This window comes from Anolis sagrei, chromosome 8 (assembly GCF_037176765.1).
Source record: "Anolis sagrei isolate rAnoSag1 chromosome 8, rAnoSag1.mat, whole genome shotgun sequence".
Taxonomy (NCBI): Eukaryota; Metazoa; Chordata; class Lepidosauria; order Squamata; family Dactyloidae; genus Anolis; species Anolis sagrei.
Window position 1 is genome coordinate 10,233,716 of NC_090028.1, and position 27,130 is coordinate 10,260,845.

Genomic DNA, 27,130 nt, shown 5'->3' on the forward strand with positions numbered 1-27,130 from the left:
GGAGCAAAGCATTCCTCTTAGGTGCCAACTTCTCACGACCGTGCTTACAGGAGGAAAGCATCACTGATAGGCTGACCACCATAGATAAAAATCTGATGGGGCCTGCCAAGTTCCTTTTACTGTTGGCCGGGAGCTTTGTATTCAGGGTTGTTTTATGAGGGTTTGTCTTAAAAGAGTCCCTCCCTTTGAAAATAATCCAGGCCAGAAAATATTATAAAAAAGAGGGCGGCAGAAAGAAACCTTTTAGGCACCCTCCAAATGCCCCAATTTGGCATATTTATTTATTTATTTATTTTGCGTCCCCGGTGGCACAGTGGGTTGGACCGCTGAGCTGTTGAACTTGCAACCAAAGGTTACAGGTTCGAATCCGGGGAGCAACGTGAGCTCTCGCTGTTAGCCCCAGTTTCTGCAACCTAGCAGTTTGAAAACATGCAAATGTGAGTAGATCAATAGATACCGCTCCAGCCTAGCACACACTTTCTGCTTGATAGTTGTATCATATGAATGCTGACTGGCACAACTTAGGGATCAAAACCCGATAGTGAAGACATCTGCCCTTGCGCATCTCCCCCTATGTACCATCGCGGAGATTAAGATCCTTCGGGGAGGCCCTGCTTTCCGTCCCACCATTGTCACAGGCACGATTGGTGGGGACGAGAGACAGGGCCTTCTCGGTGATGGCCCCCTGGCTATGGAATTCCCTTCCTGGTGAGATCAGGTTGACCCCCTCCCTCCTGTCCTTTAGAAGGATGGTAAAAACTTGGCTGTGGGACCAAGCTATCGGGACAGGGCAATAAAGCGGCTATAGGAAAGATGACCAGGCCAATTAGATTTGATGTGGATAACTAGGACGGTTTTAAATGGTATATTTTAATATTTTGATAAATGTTTTTGAATGTTTATGTATTGTATAAGAATTTGTGTCCTGGCATTGAATGTTTGCCATGTATATGCTGTGCTCCGCCCTGAGTCCCCTTCAGGGTGAGAAGGGCGGAATATAAATGTTTTAAATAATAATAGTAATAATAATAATAATACAAGCAGAGGCATAACACCATTGCTCAGATGATCCATTGGAACTTGTGTCACAAATACCATCTGCCTGTGACAAAGAACTGTTGGGATCACAAGCCGGAAAAAGTTACAGAAAATGAACATGTCAAGCTACTACTCTGGGACTTCCAGATTCAAACAGACAAGAGTTTTGGAGCATAATACTCCTGACCTCACAATCATGTTAAAAAACAAAGTATGGATCGTCGATGTCACAATCCCAGGTGACAGCAGGATTGAAGAGAAACAACTGGAAAAGCTGACACGATATGAGGATTTAAAGATCAAACTGCAAAGACTCTGGCACAAGCCAGTCAAAGTGGTCCCAGTGGTGATCGGCACACTGGGTGCAGTGCTTAAGACCTTGGCCTGCACTTAAACACAATCGGCACTGACAAATTACGATCTGCCAGCTGCAGAATGCCAACTTACTGGGATCTGCACACATTATTAGCTGATACATCACACAATCCTAGACACTTGGGAAGTCTCCGACGTGCAATCCAATACAACAGCCAGCAGAGTGACCTTGTTTGTAGTGGACTCATCTTGTTGTGTTTCAAATAATAATAATAACAGGAATATAAATTAATAATTTTGATGTTCTCAGTTCATCCTTGCATTCAGCAACCTCTTATCCATCAAACAGAAATGAGAGCAATGAACCCGCAGCAGAAAGAGAGAAAGGGGCTCTTTGGTGTTTACTGTACCTGTAACAAGACGGTCCCTCCAGGGATGGTGAGCTGTAAACAATACTTCGGGGCATTCTCCCAAGAAAGCAGCTGAACGTCTTCAATTGAGCTGTAGGAAATTGAGTTTTCCATGTACCCAGTTGGCTGCAGAGAAAAACAAATGGGGGAAGAAAAGGGAGGAAAAGATTAAGTGATTGAGTTTAGCACATCAAGCACAGTCTAATGAGGACTGAGTCACTCGTTCCGAATTGACCATTTGCTCAAACCAATATTTTAAGAAGTAAATGCCAGAAAATATTGACAAAGCGTCAGGCAGGAGGGGAAGACGGAGCTGTGTGTTAAGTAAAGTTCTGCCTGCCACTTTGTGCTCCTTCCTTAGCAAAATAGAAATAGAATCATAGAGTTGGAAGAGACCTCATGGGCCATCCAATCCAACCCCCTGCCAAGAAGCAGGACAATCGCGTTCAAGGCACCCCCAACAGATGGCCATCCAGCCTCTGTTTAAAAGCCTCCATAGAAATTAATAAAAAACAGTAACATCTTACACAGTGAAAACAGACGCGCCTCGACCCTAGACTGAATGCAGTTTGACATCACTTAAATACTATGGAAGCATGGAAGTTGCAGTTTTTCAAGATCTTTAGCCTTCCCTGGGCGCTCCCGGTGGTGCAGTGGGTTAAACTTTCTGACTGGTGGCACAGTGGGTTGAACTTTCTGACTGAATGATCGGTGGTTCAAAAACAGGAGAGCAGGGTGAGCTCCCGCTGTTAGCCCTAGCTTCTGCCATGCAAATGTGAGTATTTATTTATTTGAAACATTTATATTCCACCCTTCTCACCCCGCAGGGGACTCAGGGTGGAGCACAACATATATACGGCAAACATTCAACGCCGAGACATAAAACCATAAATATATCTATCTATATAAATAAAAATGCAATGTTCGTTTGTGGGATTAACAGAACTCAAAAACCACTGGACAAATTGACACCAAATTTGGACACTAAACCTCTAACAGACCAAAAGGTGACCATCACTCATACCCCACCCTACCCCCCCCCCCAAAAAAAAGCTTCCCACAGGATGGTAACACATCCAGGTGTCCCCTAGGCAATGTACTTGCAGACAGCGAATACTCTCACAGCAGAACCAACTTGCAGTTTCTCAAGTTGCTCCTGACACGAAAAAAATGGGATATACAGTTAAGATGTGAAAGAATAGATACGGCAGGCCACAACGGCTAAGGGTACATCCACAGTGGGGAATGAATGCAGTTTTGACACCACTTAAACCAATGGTTCTCAACCTTCCTAACGCTGCGGCCCCTTAATACAGTTCTTCATGTTGTGGTGACCCCCAACCATAAAATTATTTTTGTTGATACTTCAGAACTCTAATTTTGCTACTGTTGGGATTTGTAATGTCAATATCTTATATGCAGAATGTATTTTCATTCACTGGAGCAAATTTTGCACAAATACCTGAATACTAGTGGGATTGGGGGGGATTGATTTTAACATTTGGGAGTTGTAGTTGCTGGGATTTATAGTTAACCTAAAATCAAAGCGCATTCTGAACTCCACCAGTGATGGCACACAGAGCTCCCCTGACCAACAGAAAATATTGGAAGGGTTTGGTAGGCATTGACCTTGAGTTTTGGAGTTGTAGTTCACCTACATCCATAGAGCAGTGTGGACTCAAATAACAATGATGGATCTGTCTCAAACTTGGAACAAATACTCAATATGCCCAAATGTGAACACTGGTGGAGTTTGGGGAAAACAGACCTTGACATTTGGGAGTTGAAGCTGCTGGGATTTATAGTTCACCTACAATCAAAGAGCATTCTGAACCCCACCAACAATAGAAGTGGGCCAAACTTCCCACACAGAATCCCTGTGACCAACACAAAATACTGTGTTTTCTGATGGTCTTTGGTGACCCATCTGACACCCTCATGTGACCCCCCCCCCAGGAGTCCCGACCCCCAGCTTCAGAAATGCTGACTTAAGCTGTCATGGGTCAATGCTATAAAATCCTGGGAGTTGTAGTTTGATGAGGCATCAGAACTCTTTGAAGAAGAAGGCTAAAGTGATATCAAACTGAATTAATTCTCTATTTAGTGGTTCTCAAACTGTGGGTGTTTTGGTCTACAACTCCCAGAAATCCCTGCCATCTTACCAGCTGTTAGGATTTCTGGGAGTTGAAGGCCAAAACATCTGGGGACCCACAGATTGAGAACCACTTCTCTATGTAAACCAGAGTAGAGATTCCCAAGAGTTTCTGAGATGCTATTTTAGGGGTGTATGGTGTAAAGCCCCATGGATGGTGCTTACACACTGGTTGTATGGAATGGCAACATTATTTATTTATTTATTTATTTATTTATTTATTTGAAGCCTTTATATTCCACCCTTCTCACCCCGAAGGGGACTCAGGGCGGAGCACAGCATATACACGGCACACATTCAATGCCGGGACACAAATTCACATACAATACATAACCATTTAAAAACATTTATCAAAATATTAAAATACACCATTTAAAACCATCCTAGTCATCTGCGTCAAATCCAATTGGCCTGGTCAACTTTCCTATTGCCGCTTCATTGCCCTGTCTCGAAAGCTTGGTCCTACAGTCAAGTTTTTACCATCCTTCTAAAAGACAGGAGGGAGGGGGCCGACCTGATCTCACCAGGAAGGGAGTTTCATATCAGGGGAGCAATCACCAAGAAGGCCCTGTCTCTCGTCCCCACCTGTGCCTGTGACAATGGCGGGACGGAAAGAAGGGCCTCCCTGGAAGATCTCCGCGATGGCTCATAGAGGGAGATGCGTTCAAACAGGTAATTTGCGCCGGGGCCGTTTAGGGCTTTATAGGCCAAAGCCAGCACTTTGAATTGTGCCCGGTAGCAAACTGGCAGCCAGTGGAGCTGGCGTAACATGGGAGTTGTATGCTTCCTTTATGCCACCCCAGTTATTAACCTGGCTGCCTCTCGTTGGACTATTTGAAGCTTCCGAGCAGTCTTCAAAGGCAGCCCCACGTAGATTGCGTTGCAGTAGTCTATCCTTGATGTAACGAGAGTGTGGACCGCCATGGCCAAGTCTGACTTCCCAAGGTAATGAATGCAACATGCTCAGTTTCATGTGCAACCATGCTGCATCCAGAATGTTGGACTAAGCCTTTGCTCTGCTCATGTCCTTCTGCAATGGAGGGCCATCCCACAATAATCTCTCAGACCCAAGGATGGCACAACCACTTGATGGAGCCCCAAAACCATGTTTTCAGTCCCCACTCACGGAGATGTGCAGAATGATTCAATGCACTCCCCCACTCCGGAGCCTTTCCTGATGCCAGAATTGGATCATGCGCCAGGAAACAGCTCAAGCTAAAGGAAAATCTGCCGACTAAGTCATGCGTTGGTTTCGATGCACAAAGCGAGGCCCGGTGCCTGAGAATGGCAGTGCCAACTGGCATGAATCACTGTGCTTATTCAACAAGGATCAGTAGGCAATGAGGGAGTGTACTTGTGTTTTCATAAACCGGTATAGTTTGCCTCGATTTATAGTGGCCTGAAGAACAAAAGATCTCCAAGAGGTTGTCAACTACCATGTTGTGGTCTTGCAAATTTGGTTCAGGAAATGACCTGGCATCGCCCAGCTTAATATTCATAGTTTGTTTATGATTTGAATGAAAGAGCAGCATGAGTGAGAGTGGTGTGTTTTATGCAAAACGGGGGCAGAACAATAATGTTCTGGTTTGCTCATCAGTAACAAGGCTCTGAATCAGCAACAGGAGCTGGAAGGTGTCAGCTTGATGTAATGCCCCTGACATGGCATTGCTTTAGCAGCCTTTTTGACTCACTGAGCCCTTTTTAGACTCGGTTTCTAGGGCTGACCCTATATCTTACAGTTTAATGGCGTTCAGGAGTAGTGTTATGGGAAGGGAGAGAGGATAGATAATAAAGGAATGGAAAGAGAGATCTAAACAATTGTGCCATGTCCATGTGATGAAATTGTATTTCAAATCCTTTGACATTTACTATGCTGGGCTTTAGCACAACGGGTTAAACCACCAGCTGCAGAAAACCTTGTCGATCAAAAGGTCGACAGTTCAAGCCTGGGTTGGGGTGAGCTCCCAATCATTAGGCCAGCTTCTGCTCACCTAGCAGTTCAAAAACAGCAAGGTGCATAGATAAATAGGTACCACTATGGCGGGTGACGCAGTGGGTTAAAGCACTGAGGTGCTGAACTTGTTAACCGAAAGGTCACAGATGCGATTCCAGGGAGCGGTGTGAGCTCCTGCTGTTAGCCCCAGCTTCTGCCAACCTAGCAGTTCAAAAACATGCAAATGTGAGTAGATCAATAGGTACCGTTCCAGTGGGAAGGTAATGGCGCTCCATGCAGTCATGCCAGCCACATGACCTTGGAGGTGTCTATGGATAATGCCGGCTCTTTAGCTTAGAAATGAGATGAGCACAAACCCCCAGAGTCAGACACAACTAGACTTAATGTCACGGAAAAGCTTTACCTTTACCTAAGGCAGGGAGGTAATAAAAGACACCCATGTGAACATGCTGGCGATTCACTCAGGGGAGTGTCCAAGGAACAACAAAGCTCCTTGGCATAGAAGATGGAGTGACAGCACCCCCTTATGGCTGGAGTCGAGCACAGCCTAGAGATGCCGGAGATGGGAAAAGATGGGAAACCTTTACCCATGTTTATGTACTGTCTGTCATTGTCAATTATATAATGGCATTGAACGTTTGCTGTATATGTGTACTGTATTCCACCCTGAGCTGCTTCGGAGAGATAGAATCTTAAAAAGTATATTATTATTACATTATCTAAGATCTACAGAGACACTCGCTGGAACACCTCAGCAAACAAGAGTCCAAAAGTGACAGGCTCAAACCCAGAATCTCAATCCATGTCGGATACCAAATGAGAGGCTCCCTCCTGGGCACACAGAAAACTGGGCAACTTGGAAGGCACTGAACAGACTGTGCTCTAGCACCAAGAAATGCAGAGGACCTTCTTATAGTAACACCAGAGGCACTCCAAGTGGCCAGATACTGGTCAAAGGACATTTAATCAACTACCAAGCTCGCAAACTTTGTGTTTTGTTTGTTTGTTTATTTGTTTAAAAATGCAATACAACTGTTTGGTTTGCTCCTGACACGATAAATAAAAATAAATTACATTATCTCACATTTATCTCAATTGATTCTCAACTACCACCAATACACACCAGTTTATAAAAATTCTTCCAAAGTTAAGTGAATCGGACTATTTGCATTACAACAGAACTAGAGTTCACTGTCTGCGCCATACGCCACTGCCGGTATTGCCCCACCTGACATCCAACCGGAAATAGCAGCCAATAGTGAAAGAAGCAAGGCAATGACATCTCTGGTCCTTCCTATGTTTGGATATCAGTCTGCACGCCAATGCCTTCAATCAATAAATAGTTTTCTAAGATATACAGAGATAATCACAGGAACACCTCAACAAGCAAGAGTCCAAAAGTGGCAGGCTCAAACCCAGAATCTCAATCTATGACTGATACCAAATGAGAGACTCCCTCCTGGGCACACAGAAGACTTGGCGACTTGGAAGGCGCTGAACAGACTGCGCTCTGGCACCACGAGATGCAGAGCCAAACTTAAGAAATGGGGTCACAAAGTGGAGTCCACGACATGTGAGAGTGGAGAGGAGCAAACCACAGGCCACCTACTGCAATGCAACCTGAGCCCTGCCACATACACAATGGAGGACCTTCTTGCAGCAACACCAGAGGCACTCCAAGTGGCCAAAGGACATTTAGTATAATTCCAAGTAGGCCTAAATTAAGTAGGAACACCTAGACCTAAATTAAGACATACTGTAAAACAATGTACAAACATTTAATGAGACACCTGTGGTTGGATTTTCTTTTGCACAGTTGCAAATTCAACTTGGCAAATTTCCATTCAGAATGTAATTTCTAGTTTTCTTACTTTGACTCTGCTTTTTGTAGAGCGCAGATGAGCTCCCTCTGTCAGCTCCAGCTTCCCATGCGGGGACATGAGAGAAGTCTCCCTGCTCTTTTTACAGACAGACAAAGAACTCTGTTCCTCTACTTCTCAAAAGATGGGACACAGGCACATATAGAAATGTATATAATCACCAAATACAATAAAAACAATCATTTAAAAGGCTATAACATACAATTCTGGACAGCATCTGTTTGGGAGAGGCTCCCTTGCAAGGCTGCATAATGGATTATCAAGACAGCATGACTGAAATATTTTGCAAGGCGCTTGGGAGGGGGCACATTATGTTATACTCCGTATACGTTCATTCATTCATTCATTCAATCTGAGGATCAAAAAGAGACACTTCCATTCCCACTCTAACCAAACAAACCCACAGCAAAGTACAGCCTGTGCTCCTAAAGACATTTACAAATTTGCAGGAGACTCAAAGACAGATTTTTCAATTGATCAAAACATGACAGGCAGAACGGATCTCTTCATCATTTGACTGATATGTGGGGCACTATCTTCCCTTCAGTATATAATTATTCCTTCAAAGTTTTGTCAATGGTATAAAAAATAGACCAGAGGAAAAGAGGAATTTTCAAGAGAGTAGGAATGAGAAAGGAATGATAGATGGATTGCTGTGGCTGTATGGCCATATTCCAGAAGCATTATCTCCTGATGTTTCACCCACATCTATGGCAGGCATCCTCAGAGGTTGTGAGGAAACATGGAAGATGTATGTATTGTCAAAGGCTTTAATGGCCAGAATCACTTAATTGTTGTGAGTTTTCTGGGCTGTATGGCCATGTTCCAGAAGCGTTCTCTCCTAGCATTTCGCCTGCATCTGTGGCAGGCATACTCACTCAGAGGTTAGTTCAGAGGTCTGTTAGAAATGAGGCGAGTGGAGTATCATCTATCCATCCATCCATCCATGGAATATCCAGGGTGGGAGAAAGAACCCTTATCTGTGTGAGGTCTGTTGGAAATGAGGCAAGTGGAGTATCCATCCATCCATCCATCCATCCATCCATCTGTGGAATGTCCAGGAAAATGAGGCAAGTGGGGTATCTATTAGGGCTGGGCGGTTTCGTTTCGTAATTTGTTAAAAATTCGTTATTTTTTTAAATAACGAAGCGATAACGAACCATTCAGGAGCAACTAAAAAACGAAACGAATTTTTAAATTCGTTTTGTAATTGTTTCGAATTCGTTTTGTATTCGTTTCGTTATCGTTTTGAAATTGTTTCGTTATTATTTCCGCATGTCTGGGGCAAGTTTTATAGTTGTTGTTTGTTTAATCAGTGAAAAAAAATTATAAATATCACACCAACAGTCAACAACAGAGGGAGAGGGAAGCTTCAGAAGTTCCCCCTGTCCCATTTGGAGGTTTTTTAGCGTATTGCGTGGTTGCGTCCGCCATTAACGAATCGATTCGTAATTGTTCCGTAATTGTTTCGTATTGTTTTGTAATTTACGAAATTTCGTATATATCGAACTTTTTAAAAGAAAAATTTCGGAATTCTTTTAAAAATCGAAACGCAAAATCCCCCCAAAAAACGAATCGATTTTAGAAACAAATTTTTCCGTGGTTGCCCAGCCCTAGTATCTATCTATCTATCTATCTATCTATCTATCTATCTATCTATCCATCCATCCATCCATCCATCCATCCATCCATCCATCTGTGGAATGTCCAGGGAAATGAGGCAACTGGAGTATCAATCTACCTGTCTGTCTGTCTGTCTGTCTGTCTGTCTGCCTGTCCGTGGAATGTCCAGGGAAATGAGGCAAGTGGAGTATCTATGCATCCATCTATCCATCCATCCATCTATCTATCTGTGGAATGTCCAGGGAAATGAGGCAAGTGGAATATCTATCTACCTACCCATCCATCCATCCATCCATCTATCTGTCGAATTTCCAGGGAAACGAGGCAAGTGGAGTATCCATCTATCTATGGAATGTCCAGGGTGGGAGAAAGAACTCTTATCTGTGTGAGGTCTGCTGGAAACGAGGCAAGTGGAGTATCTGTCTGTCTGTCTGTCCATCCGTCTGTCCGTCCGTCCATCTATCTATCTGTGGAATGTCCAGAGTGGGAGAAAGAACCCTTAACTGTGTGAGGTCTGTTGGAAATGAGGCAAGTGGAGTATCTGTCTGTCTGTCTGTCTGTCTTTCCGTCCGTCCATCCATCCATCCATCCATGGAATCTCCAGGGTGGGAGAAAGAACCCTTATCTGTGTGAGGTATGTTGGAAATGAGGCAAGTGGACTATTTATCTATCTGTCAGTCTGTCTGTCTGTCGAATGTCCAGGGTGGAATATCCTTACCTTATCACACAAAAAAGAGTTATTTCCCCCATCCTGGACTTTCCACAGATAGATAGATAGATGGATTGATACATAAATAGACAGATAGATACTCCACTTACTTCATTTCCAACAGACCTTTGAATTTATCTCTGAGGATGCCTGCCACAGATGCAGGTGAAACGTTAGGAGAAAATACTTCTGGAACATGACCATAGAGCCCGAAAGACTCACAGCAACCCAAACATGGAAGAACTGGTGACCTTCTTCCTAGTGTGCCCTCCTCCTCCGTCTGACTCAGAGCCACCTTTCCTTTGTTGCAAATTCTGGATTGTTTCTGCTTCACGCTCCTTTCTCCTGTTCAGGGCAAAGCCGAAAGCAAATGTCTCCAGAAATTCAGCCCAGGGCACTGGAGCGTTTCTGCTATCTCTGCTTGGCACTAAACAGACGGCATCATTTGTCAAGCCAGGCTCCAATCTCTCCTTGAAATCTCTGAAAGGATTTCAGCCTTGAAACGCTCCAAGATGCGAGAGAATAAACACAGCGGTGACAACAGCTTTCATTATAATAATTCTGGGTGACGATGTTTTCCATTATAATCATTCATGGGGTGCACAGAGAAGAATCCAGGAGCATTATCCTGGGGAAGTTTGAAACTGCCATAACTCAATAGTATGGGATCGTGGGAGTTGTAGCTTTACAAGGTCTTGAGCATTTCTTTCTGGTGCATCACCAAACTACAAATCACAGGATTCCATAGCCTCAGGCCATGGCAATTAAAATGGTGCCAAGCCACATTCATTGTACAATGTAAATGCACCTGAATACCTTTTTTTTTTGGGTGGGGGGCTGGGGTGTTAGTCAGCCTTTGAAAACTCACAGTTCAAGGGAAACCAGTTTTTTTTTTTCGTGTCAGGAGCAAGTCTTATAAAATGAGCTGCATTGCCTATTTGTTATTTATGCCAATGTCTTTAATTCAGCATTTCTCAATTTGGGTCATGAGGGGGTGTCTGAGGAGTCACCAAAGACCATCAGAAAACACAGTATGTTCTGTTGGTCATGGAAGGTCTGTGTGGAAGGTTTGGCCCAATTCTATCGTTGGTGGAGTTCAGAATGCTCTTTGATTGTAGGTGAACTATATATCCCAACAACTACAACTCCTAAATGTCAAGGTCTATTTTCCACAAGCTCCATCAGTGCTCATATTTGGGCATGTTGAGTATTCGTGCCAAGTTTGGTCCAGATCTATCCTTGTTTGAGTCCACAGTGCTCTCTAGATGTTAGGTGAACTACAACTCCCAAACTCATGGTCAATGCCCATCAAACCCTTCTAGTGTTTTCTGTACGTCATGGGAGTTCTGTGTGCCACATTTGGTTCAATTCTTTTGTTGGTGGAATTCAGAATGCTCATTGGTTGTAGGTGAACTATAAATCCCAGAAACTACAACTCCAAAATGACAAAATCCATCTCCCCCAACTCCACCAGTATTCAAATTTGGGCGTATTGGGTATTTGTGCCAAATTTGGTTCAGTGAATGAAAATACATTCTGCATATGAAATATTTACATTGCGATTCATAACAGTAGCAAAATTGTATTGTCGAAGGCTTTCATGGCCGGAATGACTGGGTTGTTGTAGGTTTTTTCGGGCTATATGGCCATCGTCTAGAGGCATTCTCTCCTGACATTTCGCCTGCATCTATGGCAAGCATCCTCACAGGTAGTGAGGTGAGTAGTAGCAAAATTAGTTATGAAGTAGCAACAAAAATGGTATGGTTGGGGGTCACCACAACATGAGGAACCATATTAAGGGGTTGTGGCATTAGGAAGGTTGAGAAACACTGCTTTAATTGGTTTTAAGGTTACTAATAGTTTAAATACATTGTTACTCTATGCATGCGGTAAAAATTTAGTTTTCTTTATTTCAATGGTTATAAATAATCTTTGGTCATGGATTGGGAAATGATAGAAAATAATAATCATTATCATAATAGTAATAATGTAGAGACAGGCAACTGCAGTGATCCTAGGGGCCAATTTTCTGCCCATTAGGAGTTATACAAAAAATGCCCCCTCCCAAAAAATACAAAACAGGAGGCCAAGTGTGGCTGTAAGTCCACTTCTGGTTTTGAAAAAAAAAAAGATATTTTGATGTTAAACAGTAGAGGGGGCTGCAATCTACATAAAAGGGGAAATTTTAGTCTTGGAAGTTTTCAGTAGAAGACATTCGCCTTTTTAACTGTGATTTTTTTTTTAATGCTGTTTGTGTTTAATTCTATTTCAATGTTTGCATTTTTGTATATTTTTCAATTGTGTACTAATGCTTATATGTCAAGCTGCTTTGAGTCCTCTTTGGGGAAATAAAGCGGGGTATAAATAAATCTATATAAATAAAAATGTAATGTTCGTTTGTGAGATTAACATAACTCAAAAACTACCAGACGAATTGACACCAAATTTGGACACAATACACCTATCAGGCCAACGAGTGACCATCACTCTGAAAAACACAGCAAAAGAGAGTTAAAAAGCCAAAAAATAAAAAATGCATTACAACGCATGCACAACACCACATATATACACATACACACATGTATACACACACACAAAACACATATACACAGACTGGGCCACAGCAACGCGTGGCAGGGGATGGCTAGTATAATAATAATAATAATAATAATAATAATAATTCAGGGGAGCCCCTAAACTTGCTAACCAAAAGGTTAAGAGTAACATGTCAGGTTTACTAACAAACTTCTTGTATAGATTCAGCATACTAGTCCATAGTCCAATGTCTTTGAATTTGTATGTAGGTAAAAACTCTATTGAGAGACTGACTCCTCTCACTTCCTGTTGTCTCATCCCTGTTCTTAACTATGAGTTGTATGTTTGTAACTCAGGGACTGCCTGTACTCTACAAAATACCAAAAGTGCTGAGAATGTTCTTACTTTCGTAGTGCAAAAAGGCACATTTCTTATTATCCTGATAATATTACAGTGGGAAGAAGAAGGGAATGCAACTTCTTTAAAATCCAAAAGTTAAAATGTAACATTTTAACATCCTGTTGGCCATCCTGTTATTCTTTGAACAATGAGGACTGTTGGATAGTTACTAATCACAACTATCCTGCAAGAATTTACTATTTTAACAAAGCAATGTCCCAAGTTCAACCTAGACAGCTGAACTGTTCTGCCAGACATCTCAACCTTCCTAATGCCATGACCCCTTAATACAGTTCCTCATGTTGTGGTGACCCCCAACCATAACATTATTTTAGTTGTTACTTCATAAATGTAATTTTTATAGTTCACCTACAATCAAAGAGCAATCTGAACTCCACCAATGATGGAATTGGACCAATCTTGCCACACAGAACTCCCATGACCAACAGAAAATACTGGAAGGGTTTGGTGGGCATTGACCTTGAGTTTGGGAATTGTAGTTCAACTACATCCAGAGAGCACTGTGGACTCAAACAATGATGGACCTGCACCAAACTTGGCACAAATACTCATGTCTGCCTATCTGTGTATGTTGTAATTCACTCTGAGTCCCCTCTGGGAGATAAGAACAGAAAATAAATCAAGTGTTGTTGTTATTGTTGTTTTCATTATTATGGGTATTATGGATTTAACTAGCGTATATAACTCACATGGCTTGGTTTTGCATTTTGTTTGTGGAGCTTTCGTTCCTTCCACCTTTTCCTTCATACACTTTCTCCCTCTCTTTTCTTCTTTTCTTTCTTTCCTTCTTGCCTTGTTTTTCCTAATACACCCTTCCTCTCCTTTCCTTTTTTCTTACCTTCTTTTTCTTTCTTCCCTCCTTCCCTTTGTCCCTTCTTTCTTCTATTCCTTTCTCTCCCCTTCCTATTCATTCCTTTGCTCCCTGCATACCTTTCCCCTTTCCTTTCCTCTTCCATCCCTTCTTTTTCATTCTTCCCCCTCCCTCCCTCCCTTCCTTATCCTTCCCTTCCCTTCTTTTTCTCTTTCCTTCTGGCCTTGATTTCCCTCACACACCCTTCCTCTCCTTCCCTTTCCCTTCCCTTTCTCTTGCCATCTTTTTCTTTTTTCCCTCCTTCCATTTGCCCCTTCTTTCTTCTCTTTCTTTCTCTTCCCTTCCTTTTCATTCCTTCACTCCCTACATACCTTTTCCCTTTCCTTTCCCCTCCCTTCCCTCTTTTTTCTTTCATCTCCCTCCTTCCCTTCCTTCTCCTTTCCTTTCCTTCTTTTTCTCTTATTACCTTCTCTCCTCCCTTCCCCTCATACACATGCCACCTTTCTTAGTGATATCACAGAATGGCACTTCAGCTAGCAACAAATGGGCATACATACATACATACATACATTGATTTTTATAGAGTAGATAGATAGATAGAGATGTCAAAGACTCACATGTGCTGAATCATTAAGTTGCTGTGGGTTTTTCAGACTGTATGGAGAGAATGCTGCTGGAACATGGCCATACAGCCCAAAAAAACCTCACAGCAACCCTATATGCATGTTAGTTGATTGTAGAAAAAATAATTAAAAATAATTAAAATGTATTATTACAATTATTAATAATAAAATTAATAATATTAATTAATTGTATGTGCTTAGTTTTGCAGTACAAAAGCATGCTTCTGCTAAGACCCATGCCCATTCTAAAGTGGTCCATGACAACCTCGAGAACCACCGAAAGACATGCCAAGGATGAAGTGCATGAAGGTTAGCACACTAAACGTTCACCAAAGGGACTGCAAGCTTGTTTTCATGGAGCGCCTTAGTGTGCTTCTTATTCCAAAGCATATCCCTGTTTAATTGAATGGAAAGTCATTGGGAGTGCTTCTCAAAGACCAGGAGGAAGTTATCTTACACTGTGGTTTCCCAATCGGTCCTGACGTGGTTCTCACCCGCCCCTCTCCCTTCCTGCTGATCTTATTCATAGTTTCATGATGACATGTTTGGAGTTGCAACGAAGCCGAGCTGTTTATTTAACAGTCTAGAAAGAGGGTCACTGCAACACTGAATGTCTGCCCGACCTAAGAGTCCAAAGAAACCAAATCAAATACGAAAGCAAATTCCTGAAATGTGTAAAACCAGATGATACAACACGATTGCAACTCAGGGTTGCAACAGTTCCTTATAGAAGTCCTTTTAAAGTAGGAGATACTACTATAAACCCAAAAGGAAAGAGAACATAATGGCATGGCCACAGGGTCAAATGTTACCCTCTTGACAAGGAACTGACATTCACACATGAATGCGAGCCATGGGATTTCATGTGGCCTCTTTCTGACGTACTTGGCCACAATTTATGCATATTGCAGAGGATTAGATGAATGTGACGGATTCCACTGTCTATAGAAGGCCGGGCTATAACACAGCTGGTCAATCATCACCAGCAGCAATAAGATCTACCAACCAAAAGGTTGTCAGTTCAAAGCCTGGGTTGGGGTGAGCACCTGACTGTCAGCCTAGCTCACTGTTTACCTAAGCAGTTCAAAAACAGCTTAGAGCTGTAAGCAGAGAAATTGTTGCACTTCAGAACAGGAATAGTCCTCTGACTTTAAAACACCACATGTTGAGTAGGAAAAACAATCCTTTTTTATTGAAGATAAGTAAAAACAATAAAGTAGAAAAACACTTTAAGGGAATAGATGATTCCAAATAAGTTAGAAGATAAGCAGGAACAAATTAGTCCAAGGTATGGTTCAGCAAAGTTCAAAAACAAAGTCCAGACTTCTCTAATAAAAACCAAAGAAACAGGGAAATGTTGATCCAAGGCATGAATAGGTAATCACAAGAGACAATCTTCCAGGCAAGGCTTTCATGAGACAAGAACAAGAACTTAGCAGGGATCCGAAAAAATGCTTCATCTGGCTATATTCCCCATGGTTGGAACTTTATATCCCCTCGTTGAGATGCAGAAATTGGTTTCATTTTCCCTGAATGCCTCTCATCCTTATCTGACGAAGCCTGGCAGAACACCGAAGTCCTTGGCCAAGCTGTCTGTTTTGGCTAATTTGCACCCACTTGTCTATATGCTCATTAGTTTCTCCAGGTGCCAAGTTGTTTTCAAACCCCAAATCCTGGGAACTCTCTGGGAGCAATTCAGGGAGTAAACTCTCATCCCTATGCCCTGTAGGAACATTCTCATGGGAAACTATACTTTGAATCAATGTCTCTTTGTCATTCTCTGCATTAATATCATTGACCAAACCATTGCCATCTTGACCCTCGTTGACATCATTCCCCACATCTAAAGCATCTTGATCTTGAAACACAATCACAGGCAGAACTCCAACAGAAATTAGGTATTGCTAAAAAGCAAGGGAGATATAATAATAATAATAATAATAACACTTTATTTGTACCCCGCTACCATCTCCCAAGGGACTCGGTGCGGCTTACATGAGGCCGAGCCCAAAGACAACAATACAAGCAATAATAACAATAATACAAACAATTAAAATTTTACGACACCATAAAAGAAAAGGACCAGAAAGTGCCGGGGACCAAAAGGAAGGAGGAAGTCCTGATGGTTCTTTGTCATAGAGAATGGTGTGACATCACCCCCTAGTGGCTGGATTTGAGCACTACCAAAAGCTGGATGTCGACACAACATACCTCCTTTCGGTTTGTTCTACCTGTCTGTCCAAATGTCATTGAATGTTTGCCACATACGTGTACTGTTATCCACCCTGAGTCTCCTTGGGGAGATAGGTCTGAATATCAATAGTGTTATTATTATTATTTTTAAAAATGCAGAAATAACTTTGAGGATATATATATATATATATATATATGAATGAGGATGAATGAGGATATACACACACACACACATCCCCTCAAGGTTCCTGATATATATATATATATATATATATATATATATATATATATATATATATATATATCCTCATTCACACACACACACACATATATCCTCATTCATATATATATATATATACATATACATATACGTGTGTTTTTTAAAATGTTCCCAAATGCCCAGATTAGTACAGAATTGCCTCTTTCTTTGCTGTTCTGGCATTTCTTTCTGTACTGTTCTGCATTTCGTCTCTCGTTGACCTCATTGTTTTTAAAAGTGGGTAAAACCTCATGCATTGGATGAAAGAGACTGCATTCCACCAAACCTTCTGTCATCATAAATCTGTCAAAAGTTAAGATGCCACAAGACTTTTGGGCTGCGCTTGAAGAAGTTGAGCATTTCAGATGTTGCCCGCTGACCAGCTTGTTTACACCAAATACAACCGCATAATGCACCCTTTTCCCCCTCAAGTCAACAAGTCAAGCCAGTTTCAGAATGGTAGCGGCCCGTACCATACGCCGCAAGTGAAAAATGGTCTATTGTACAGCGCAAGGACTCGATCCAAAACAATTCCCTGGGGAGAAATCCGAATTCTTCTCTATGAATCACAGCTATTCTCACGCTGATACAATAAACCGTAGCCAGCTCTGGGAACCTGTCTTGCAGATACACTAATTCATTCCTTTGAAACAAAGAGGAGCTGTTGTATTTCTCTCCTTTCTTTCATATGTTTCTTCCCCCCTTTCAAACAAGCCATCTATCCGCTTTTGGGGCTTCTAGTGTTTATCCTCCATTCCACACTTTAGTGTTGTATATCATCATTAAAACTTTTGACAATGTTTGACTAACATTTTTCATAATCTATATCTATATAAATAAAAATGTAATGTTCATTTGTGGGATTAACATACCTCAAAATGCACTAGGCAAATTGCAATCAAATTTGGCCACAAGACACCCACTAACCCAAGGAGTGACCATCACTCCAAAAAATTGATTTTGTCATTTGGGAGTTGTAGTTGCTGGGATTTATAGTTCACCTACAATCAAAAAGCATTCTAAACTCCACCAATGATGGCAATGAACCAAACGTGACACAACTCCCATGACCAACAGAAAACACTAGGAGGGTTTGGTGGGCATTGACCTTGAGTTTGGGAGTTGTAGTTCACCGATATCCAGAGAGCACTGTGGACTCAAACAATGATGGATCTGGAGCAAAATTGGCACGGATATTCCATATGCCCAAATATGAACACAGATGGAGTTTGGGGGAAATATACCTTGAAAATTGGGAGTTGTAGTTACCTACAATCAAAGAGCATTCTGAACCCCACCAACGACAGAATTGGGGCAAACTTCCCACACAGAACCCCCATGACCAACAGAAAATACTTAAGTCCATCCAGTCCAACTCCCTTCACAAGGGCATGAAAATGTAAACAAAGCCTTCCTGACAAAGAGCCATCCAGCCATAGATATATAGGATTCACAGGCACACAGATATAGTATTATAGATTTGAAAGGGACCCCTAAAAAGGACAATTATATGTTGCATGTTCCAGAGTAGGCAAACCAGACAATCTCCACATCAACACTGACAAAGAAACAGCAAGAAATACTGTTTCCTCACAAGCAGAAAGAAATTACATATATTTGAAAATCAACACTTTCTCATTACTTTATTTTCAAGATCACCAGACTGGGCCACAGCAATGCGTTGCAGGGAATAGCTAGTATGGATTATATGGAAGTGTAGAAGGGGTTGGAGGAGCCAGAATGTGGGAATCAACAGGCTCATTCATTCACAAAACCTTCACTCTTCCCATGACACATTTGGACATGCCCAACATGGTTCCTGAGCATGGATTCTCAAGAGCTCAATCGAGAAGGGTGCCAACCGTCTTCACTGCTGCAGATCTATTACAAATCTTCCAGCAAAATACCCAAAAGGTCCTAACTTGTTCTTTATGGCGCAGGGCTCATGAATGTCTTATAGAGGAGGGGCTGACTCTGACATCACGGTTGAGAAGCACACGCTCTTCCTGCCTTCCCTGTAATTAGAATTTCTCAAGGATTTCCAAAGCTTTGGATTCCAGACTGAATGCTCGTCCTCTGAGTCATAAAAAGAAAAAAAAATCCCTTCTACAATTACAGAGACTTAAAAACAAAGAATCCTGGCTCCTACAGAAGTGCACTTTTTGTTTCCAAAGCAGGGCTGAAAAACCTCCGAGGGACCAGATGTAAAGAAATTACTGCTCCCGTCATTTCTGATCATCAGCCAGATCGACTGTGGCTGGGAAGAACTGAAATCCAACATGTGGAAGGATGAAGTTTCTCCATCATCTCCAAAAGAAGAAATGGGGAATCTCTGCTTGCTTTGATCTTTGGGGATCTCCAACTTCTGTCAGTCCCAGCCTGCATGAACAATTGCCATGGCTGATGGGAGAGGCAGTCCAACAATATCTGGAGGGCAACAGGTCCTACTAGTTTACACTGGTATATTTACCACTCTGACATGCACATATGTGTGCATTTGTAAATGGGTAAGTGGAGGGCTGTGCTAGCACAGCGGGTTAAACTGCTAGCTGCAGAAAAACTTGCTGACTAAAAGGTTGGAGTTCAAAGCTGCGGGTCAGGATAAGCTCCTGCTGTTAGCCCTAGCTTCTGCCAACTTAGCTGTCACACCTCAGGATAGATTCGCCTTGCTCAGAACACCACACACACCAAGGTTGTAGGTTTTGTAGTTTATTAAAGAAAAGGCAAAGTCTTAAACACAAAAGTAAAGTTGCAAAAGTTCAATAGCCAAACAGAGTCATAAATGCAAAGGCAGAGTTTCCAAAATCCATAGGCAAGTAACATGGAGCATAATCCATAAGCATTGATCAAACAAGATTCCATGGCAGCATGACAGAGTCCCAAGAAGCCAAGATCCAAATCAAAGTCCCAAGAAGCCAAAAGCGTTGCCCAAAAGCCGAGACAATCTAGAGAAGTTAAGAGGGTGTCCGCTGAAGTTGCACTGACAAAAGGTTGCCTTTAATCAGCTCACTAAATATACTTTCCCAGCATGAAAGCATTCCTTTGACCTATAACCTCTCTCATGTTTGCAAGCCTTGTACTACGGCGAATCCTGAATTCCAAACGATCCTCCCTACCTAGATCTGCAGAACCTTCAAGGTCGAATAACTCATTATCTTGGAGCTGGGAATAGCCAGCCTGAGAATCAGCAGACAGAGCGCTCTCAGCAGGGACGTAGCCAGAAAATTTTTTTGGGAGGGGTTGAAATTTGGGGGGGGGGTTGAAAATTTCGCGGGGGGGGGGGTGAAACCTGCCTCCTAACTCAGGCTGAATCAAAGAGCACAGCAGGGGGCAGAGCAGCCTTCAATAGCCTGCAGCTCTGCCCTTGTCAACCACCTCCACCAAGTCTGGCCTCCTTAATGAGAGAATTCAACACACACATCCCCAACTTAGTTGCTTCACTACATCGGCTATTGCTGCAAGTAATGACAGTGTGAATAAATTGTCAATATTTGCCTGAGATAGTGCTTGCAGTTCTGGAGGGACTCAATTTTTTTGCATCTCATAGACTTAGCATGGGGATTTGGTTAACCAATTAAAATTCATGAGTAAAACAGGTTTTTTAAAAAAAATCTGAAACATTTCAGGGGGGGGGGGTTGAACCCCTAAAACCACCCCCTCGCTACAGGCCTGGCTCTCAGGCTGGCTTGACTCCTTCACCTGCACCTGTGAAGTTTTACTAAGATCAGAAACATCTTCTAAGACAACATCCCTTCCCATGGGAAACTGGAACTTCTCGTCTTGAGCATCAACATCGTTTGTATCAACAATAGGAACATGTTCAGGAATCTGAAACCCATCATCCTCTTCCTGCTCTTCCTGAGGCTGCAGCTGAGCCACAACACTAGGAGTTCAAAGACATGTAATGTCAGTAAATCAATAGGTACCGCATTGGCGAGAAGATAAAAGGTGCCCATGCAGCCATGCCAGCAACACAACCAGGAGTTGTGTATGGACAACAGGCTCCTCGCATGGAAAAATAGAACAAGAGCACCTCTCCATGGCCAGAATTGAGCATTGCCCCCAGATGCCAGAGATGAAAAGGGAAACATTTGCCTTTGTTTGTATATTGTATGTCATTGTTCACTGTATAAAAGACATTGAATGTTTGCCTGTATATGTATACTCTAATCCACTCTGAGTCCCCTTGGGGAGATAAAGCAGAATATAAAGTCAGGCTGTAGCACAGCTGGTTAATCACCAGAAGCAATAAATTACTGCTGACCAGAAGATGGCAAGTTCAAAGCCCAAGTCAGGCTTGAGCTCCTGACGGTTAATAGCCCAGCTTACTGTTCACCTAAGCAGTTTGAAAACAGCTGAGCTGTAAGAAGAGAAATTAGGGACGCCTTAAAGTGAGGAAGTTAATTTATGACACTATAAAAATGCCAGAGATCAAAGAGCAAGGAGGAAATACTAAGATCAAAGGCTTGGCATCATAGTGGATGAAGCGACAGCTCCCCTGCGGCCGGAATTGAGCAATCTCCAGGAGTTGAACTTGAAGAAAATGCTGAATTACCTCTATCTGTCTGTATGTCTTAAAATGGCATTGAATGTTTGCCGTGTATGTGTGCATTGTGAGCTGCCCTGAGTCCCCTTTGGGGTGAGAAGGACAAAATATAAATACTGCAAATAAATAAATAAATAGTATTATTATTATAATATTATTTGTATTGAGTGTGTATACAGACAAAGCCTTACACCAGTGGTTCTCAACCAGTGGTCCCTATGTGGTTTGGCCTTCAACTCCCAGAAATCCTAACAGCTGCTAAACTGGCTGGGATTTCTGGGAGTTATAGGTCAAAACACCTGAGGACCCACAGGTTGAGATCCACTAACATAGAGAATTCATTCAGTTTGATATCACTTTAGCCAGGTCTTCAGCCTTCTCCTTCAAAGAGTGCTTGTGCCTCAAAAAACTACAACTCCCAAAAATCCTGGCCAGTTTACCAGCTGTTAGGATTTTTGGGAGTTGAAGGCCAAAACACCTGGGGACCCACAGGTTGAGAACCACTGATGCTTAAGCGGCTGAGGAGGGAAAGGAAGGGGCTGTTAGGAATTGTGGGAGTTGAAGTCCAAAACACCTGGAGGGCCCAAGTTTGCCCATGCCTGGGCTAGCCAAAGTGCAGAATCACTGTTGACTTTCGTTTGCTCCTTTGCCTCCTCCGCCACCCAGCCTCACCAATGGTCCCCGGTGACACAGGGTGCGGAGGAAATTTGCAATTAGCACTCTCCCCTAATGACTTCAACAGCAACCAAAAGACGTCAGCAAAAGGAGCTCGTCCCCTCCTCTGGCTACCCATGGGAAGGGAGCAATGGCCTGATTGCAGGGTTGATGTTGCACGTGGATCCAAACAGGCCGCAAACACCCTTTTCAACCTGGGTGGCTCAATCAGCTTCTAACCAAGCTGATGCTCTCTACAAAAAGTCACAAGTGGCCCACATGAAGGGGGAATCAGCCCAATCAACTTGCCATGGGCTATTTATTTATCGTGTCAGGAATGAACCAAAACAGTTGTATTGCATTAAAAAAACAGACAGACAGACAAACAAACAAAACACAAAATTTGCAGACTTGGTATTCTATTAAATGTACTTTGAGCACTTGGGAGTGCCTCTGGTGTTGCTACAAGAAGGTCCTCCATTGTGCATGTGGTTGCATTGCAGTAGGTGGTCTGTGGTTTGCTCTTCTCCACACTCGCATGTCGTGGATTCCACTTTGTAGCCCCATTTCTTAAGACTTTGACATTTGGGAGTTGTAGTTGCTGGGATTTATAGTTCATCTACAGTCAAAGAGCATTCTGAACCCCACCAACGATAGAATTGGGCCAAACCTCCCACACAGAACCCCCATGTGGGCCACAGCAACCTGTGGCAGGGGACAGCTAGTGATAAATAAATAGCAAAAATATATGTTTTTCTATTTGCCTCTTCCCCACTTCTGCAGGTGTCCTCTGACCCTAACTCAGAGGTTCTCAACCAATGGGTCCCCAGATGCTTTGGTCTTCAACTCCTAGAAATCCTAACGGCTGGTAAAGTGGCTGGGATTTCTGGGAGTTGTAGGCCAAAACATCTGGGAACCCACAGATTGAAGACCTCTGCTCAAATCCATCAAATGTATAAGGTAGTATTAAGAGGGCTTCAGAAATAACAGATGTAGCAATACATATAAATAAAAATGTAATGTTCGTTTGTGGGATTAACATAACTCAAAAACCACTGGACGAATTGACACCAAATTGGGACACAAGACACCTAACAAACCAATGTATGTCCTTCACTCAAAAAAATTGATTTTGTCATTTGGGAGTTGTAGTTGCTGGGATTTATAGTTCACCTACAATCACAGAGCATTCTGAACTCCACCAATGATGGAATTGAACCAATCTTGGCACACAGAACTCCCATGACAAACAGAGAATACTGGAAGAGTTTGGTCGGCATTGACCTTGAGTTTGGAAGTTGTAGTTCACTTACATTACATCCAGAGAGCAGTGAGTACTCAAACAATGATGGATGTGGACCAAACTTGGCACGAATATTCCATTTGCCCAAATATGAACACAGATGGAGTTTGGGGAAAATAGACCTTGCCATTTGAGAGTTGTGGTTACTGGGATTTACAGTTCACCTAAAATCAAAGAGCATGCTGAACCCCATCAATGACAGAATTGGGGCAAACTTCCCACACAGAACCCCCATGGCCAACAGAAAATACTTAAGGCCATCCAGTCCACCCCTCTTTACCAGGGCAGGAAAACATAATCAAAGCCCTCCTGACAAAGAGCCATCCAGCCATAGATATAGACAGACATATATGATTCACACACAGAGAGATAGAGAATCATAGATTAGAAAGGAACCCCTAAAGAAGGACAATTATATGTTGCATGTTCCACGGTGGGCAAACCAGACACTCTCCACATCAACACTAATAGAGAAACAACAAATACTGTTTACCCACAAGCATAAAGAAATCACATATATTAGAAACCAACACTTTCTCATTACTTTATTTTCCAGATCACCAGGCTGGGCCACAGTAACTCGTGGCAGGGGATGGCTAGTAATGAATAACCCTGTAGGCATCCTGCCCAGTCTCCCCCACAGCTTCTTAAAATGGAAGTTGCATCCCACGCCATTTCAACCAAACTAGTCTAGGAGGGTGGTAAAATCGTTTAATAAGGGGGATAATATACAGACAAGCCCCGGCGGGAAAGCCTCTGAACCAAGCAGCACCTTTCTCCCCTTCATATTGTGCCAAATCTTTAATGGCAACAGAATGTGCTCTGATGTGTGCTGGTGCCTGTTTTTCAGAGAAAGCTGTCTTTCAGCCTTTATTCTCATATTCCAGGAATTTACTTCCTTTCTTGCAAATGCCATAATTTAAACTGAAAGGGAAGCAAGCACCTATGTCATTTCCTCTAAGCTTCTCTTTGCTTTTTACCAAAAGTCCTCTTTGGTGCTGACACACACTTCCTCTTGCTTGGAACCACAACATGAGCAAACTTGGGGCAGATGATGGCTAATTACTATGGCTTGTACTGTGATTAATATCCTCCTCATCAAAGTATTATGGTGTCCCTCCCCCCCCCCCCCCTTAGCTGCATGCGATAAACACACTAGAGCAGTGCACAAAAAAAGAAGCTTTTTCAGGAAGCCACTTACAATAGTGAGCTGGATAGGTTTCTTTCCATTTCCTTTTTGAGAAATTAAACTATAGGGAAGGACAACAGACTCATCCACATACTCAAAACGGGCTTGACAAAATTAAATACAGATTGTTTACGATACCTATTTGACATTTGACAAAGTTGTCGGCTTTCCAAGAGTGCATCTACACACTGTAGAATTGATGGAACTTGACATAACTTCCACTGCCACAGCTCAGTGCTATGGAACCCTGGGAATTGTAGTTTGATGAGGCACCAGCACTCTTGGGCAGAGAAAGCTGAAGACCATGTACGAGGGTTGAATGAAAAGTAATGCCCCCACCTTCGTAACTCCTCAACAGATGGCAGTACTGGTATGCGGTAGATACTGGCTTGTTCAGTAGACTCTCCTCTACAGTCCCATTTTGGCATGAAGCCTTAGCATTGAATGGTTGTGTTGTTAAAGTGCAAAGTATGGAACCCTGTGCAGACGGTCAGTCATTGCGACTTAAGTAATGTGCAATCATTGAATTCTTGAAGGTGTCACCTCAACATCTTTAAACTTACTCGCCCAATGATGCACTGTACTCACATCAACACAATCACCATAAACAGCTTGCATTCTCTGATGAATCTCCTTTGGGGTGACACCTTCTGCTGTCAAGAATTCAATGAGTGCACTTTGCTTAAGTCGCATTGACCGACCGTCTGTGCAGGGTTCCATACTTCATAAACGAAAGGGAGGAGGGGAAGGATGGAAGGAGAAAGAGGAAGAGAGGGAAGGAGTGAGGAAAGAGGGAAGGAAGACAAAAGGGAGGGAAGGAGGGAGGGAAGGAGGGAGGGAGGGAAGGAAGAAAGAGTGGAAGGGAAGGATGGAAGAAAAGGAGGGTGAAGGAAAAGAGAAGGAAAGAAGAAAGGGATAAAGAAAAGGATGGATGGATGGAAGGAAGGAAGGGAAGGAAAAAGAGAAGGAAGGAAAAATGAAAGGCAGGAAGGGAAGGATGGAAGGAGGGAGAGAGAGGGGAGGGAGAAAGGAAGGAAGGAAGGAACAGTGAAAGGGAAGGATGGAAGGGAAGAAAGGAGGAAGGAAAAGAGAAGGAAAGAAAAAAGGGATAAAGAGAAGGAAGGAAGGAAGGAAGGAAGGAAGGAAGGAAGGAAAAACTAAAGGGAGGAAGAGAAGGATGGAAGGAGAAAGGGAAAGAGGGAAGGAGTGAGGGAAGAGGGAAGGAAGGAAAGACAAAAGGGAAGGAAGGATGAAGCGGTGGAAGGGAAGGATGGAAGGAAGGAAGGAGGAAAAGAGAAGGAAAAAAGAAAGGGATAAAGAGAAGGATGGGTGGATGGGAAGGATAAAGAAAAGAGAAGAAAGGAAAGACAAAATGGAAGGAAGGAAGGAAAGAAGGAAGGGAATGAAGGAGAAAGAGGGAGGGAAGAGGGAAGGAGGGAAGGACAAAAGGGTGGAAGGGAAGGATGGAAGGAGAAAGAGGGAGGAAATGGAGAGAGAAAAGGAAGAAGGAAAGAGAGAAGGAGGGAAAGACAAAAGGGAGGGAAGGATGAAAGGATGGAAGGGAAGGATGGAAGGAAAAAGAGAAGGAAGGACGAAAAGATGAAAGGGAATGGTGGGAGGGAGAAAGAGGGAGGGAGGAAGAGAGGAAAGAGAAGGAAGGAAAGACAAAAGGGAAGGAAGGGAGAAAGAGGGAGAGAGGGAAGAAAGGAAGGATAAAAGGGTGGCAAGGAAGGGGAAAGAGGAAGGTAAGGAGGAAGGAAAGTGAGAAGGAAGTAAGTATGATGGTGAGAGAGAGGAGAGCCTGAGAAAAGAACCCAAGAGTTTGCATCTGGTCCCCAGGCCTGGAATAGACAAATCCATTATCCTTGAAGGTGCCAAAAGACTTCTATGTCCCTACTTTCTTAATGTTTCAGAAATGAGTGTCAAGCTGCATTTATTCTACAGCAGGCATGGGAATTGTGTGAGCTGGTCCAAAACACCCGGAGGGCTGAAGTTTGCCCATGCCTGTTCTACAGGGAGGATGCACCCAAAGTTATAAATGGCTTGATAATGGCAAGAAGTCAATGTTCATGTTTTCTACCGTTAAACTACTTTGACCCTTCCAAAGAATGGGGAATGATCTTCACCTTTGTTTGCTAAGAGTGGCACCTGCCTCGGTTTCCTGAATGTAAGGATAAATGACAACTAGAGAGCAAGTGCATCCAATGCTTCATTCCCCCATTCAAGGGATCCAAAACAGCTCAGGTGAAATTGCCATCTGGGAGAGACCTTAGAAAGGTGGTCAATTCAGTTCCAACTTTCCCATGTTCTAATCAGTGAAACGACTGTGACAAAGTTTATGTCAACATTCCCTCCCCTCCGAAGCCAGACTTTACTCCTTTCTTGTTTGGATAAAAGCTGAAACGGATTCCACAGCAGCGAGAGGCAAGGAGACCTCAAGGAAAACAGAGAGGGGCAGAGTTGGTGGTGCCTGGGGATGATTAACCGCTTGCTTGTCCAAGAATGTTACGGCCAAT

At 42.8% G+C, this 27,130-nt stretch overlaps 1 protein-coding gene across 1 annotated transcript in view; it reads right to left on the reverse strand.

Annotated features, from left to right (window-relative positions):
- The window catches only part of CMIP (c-Maf inducing protein), a 193,531-nt gene that overhangs the window by 83,818 nt on the left and 82,583 nt on the right, over window positions 1–27,130 (reverse strand). The window contains exon 2 of the mRNA XM_060788425.2: window positions 1,764–1,889. Within this exon, the coding sequence (XP_060644408.2) occupies window positions 1,764–1,889 (126 nt within the window). The remainder of the gene's footprint in view (window positions 1–1,763; window positions 1,890–27,130) is intronic.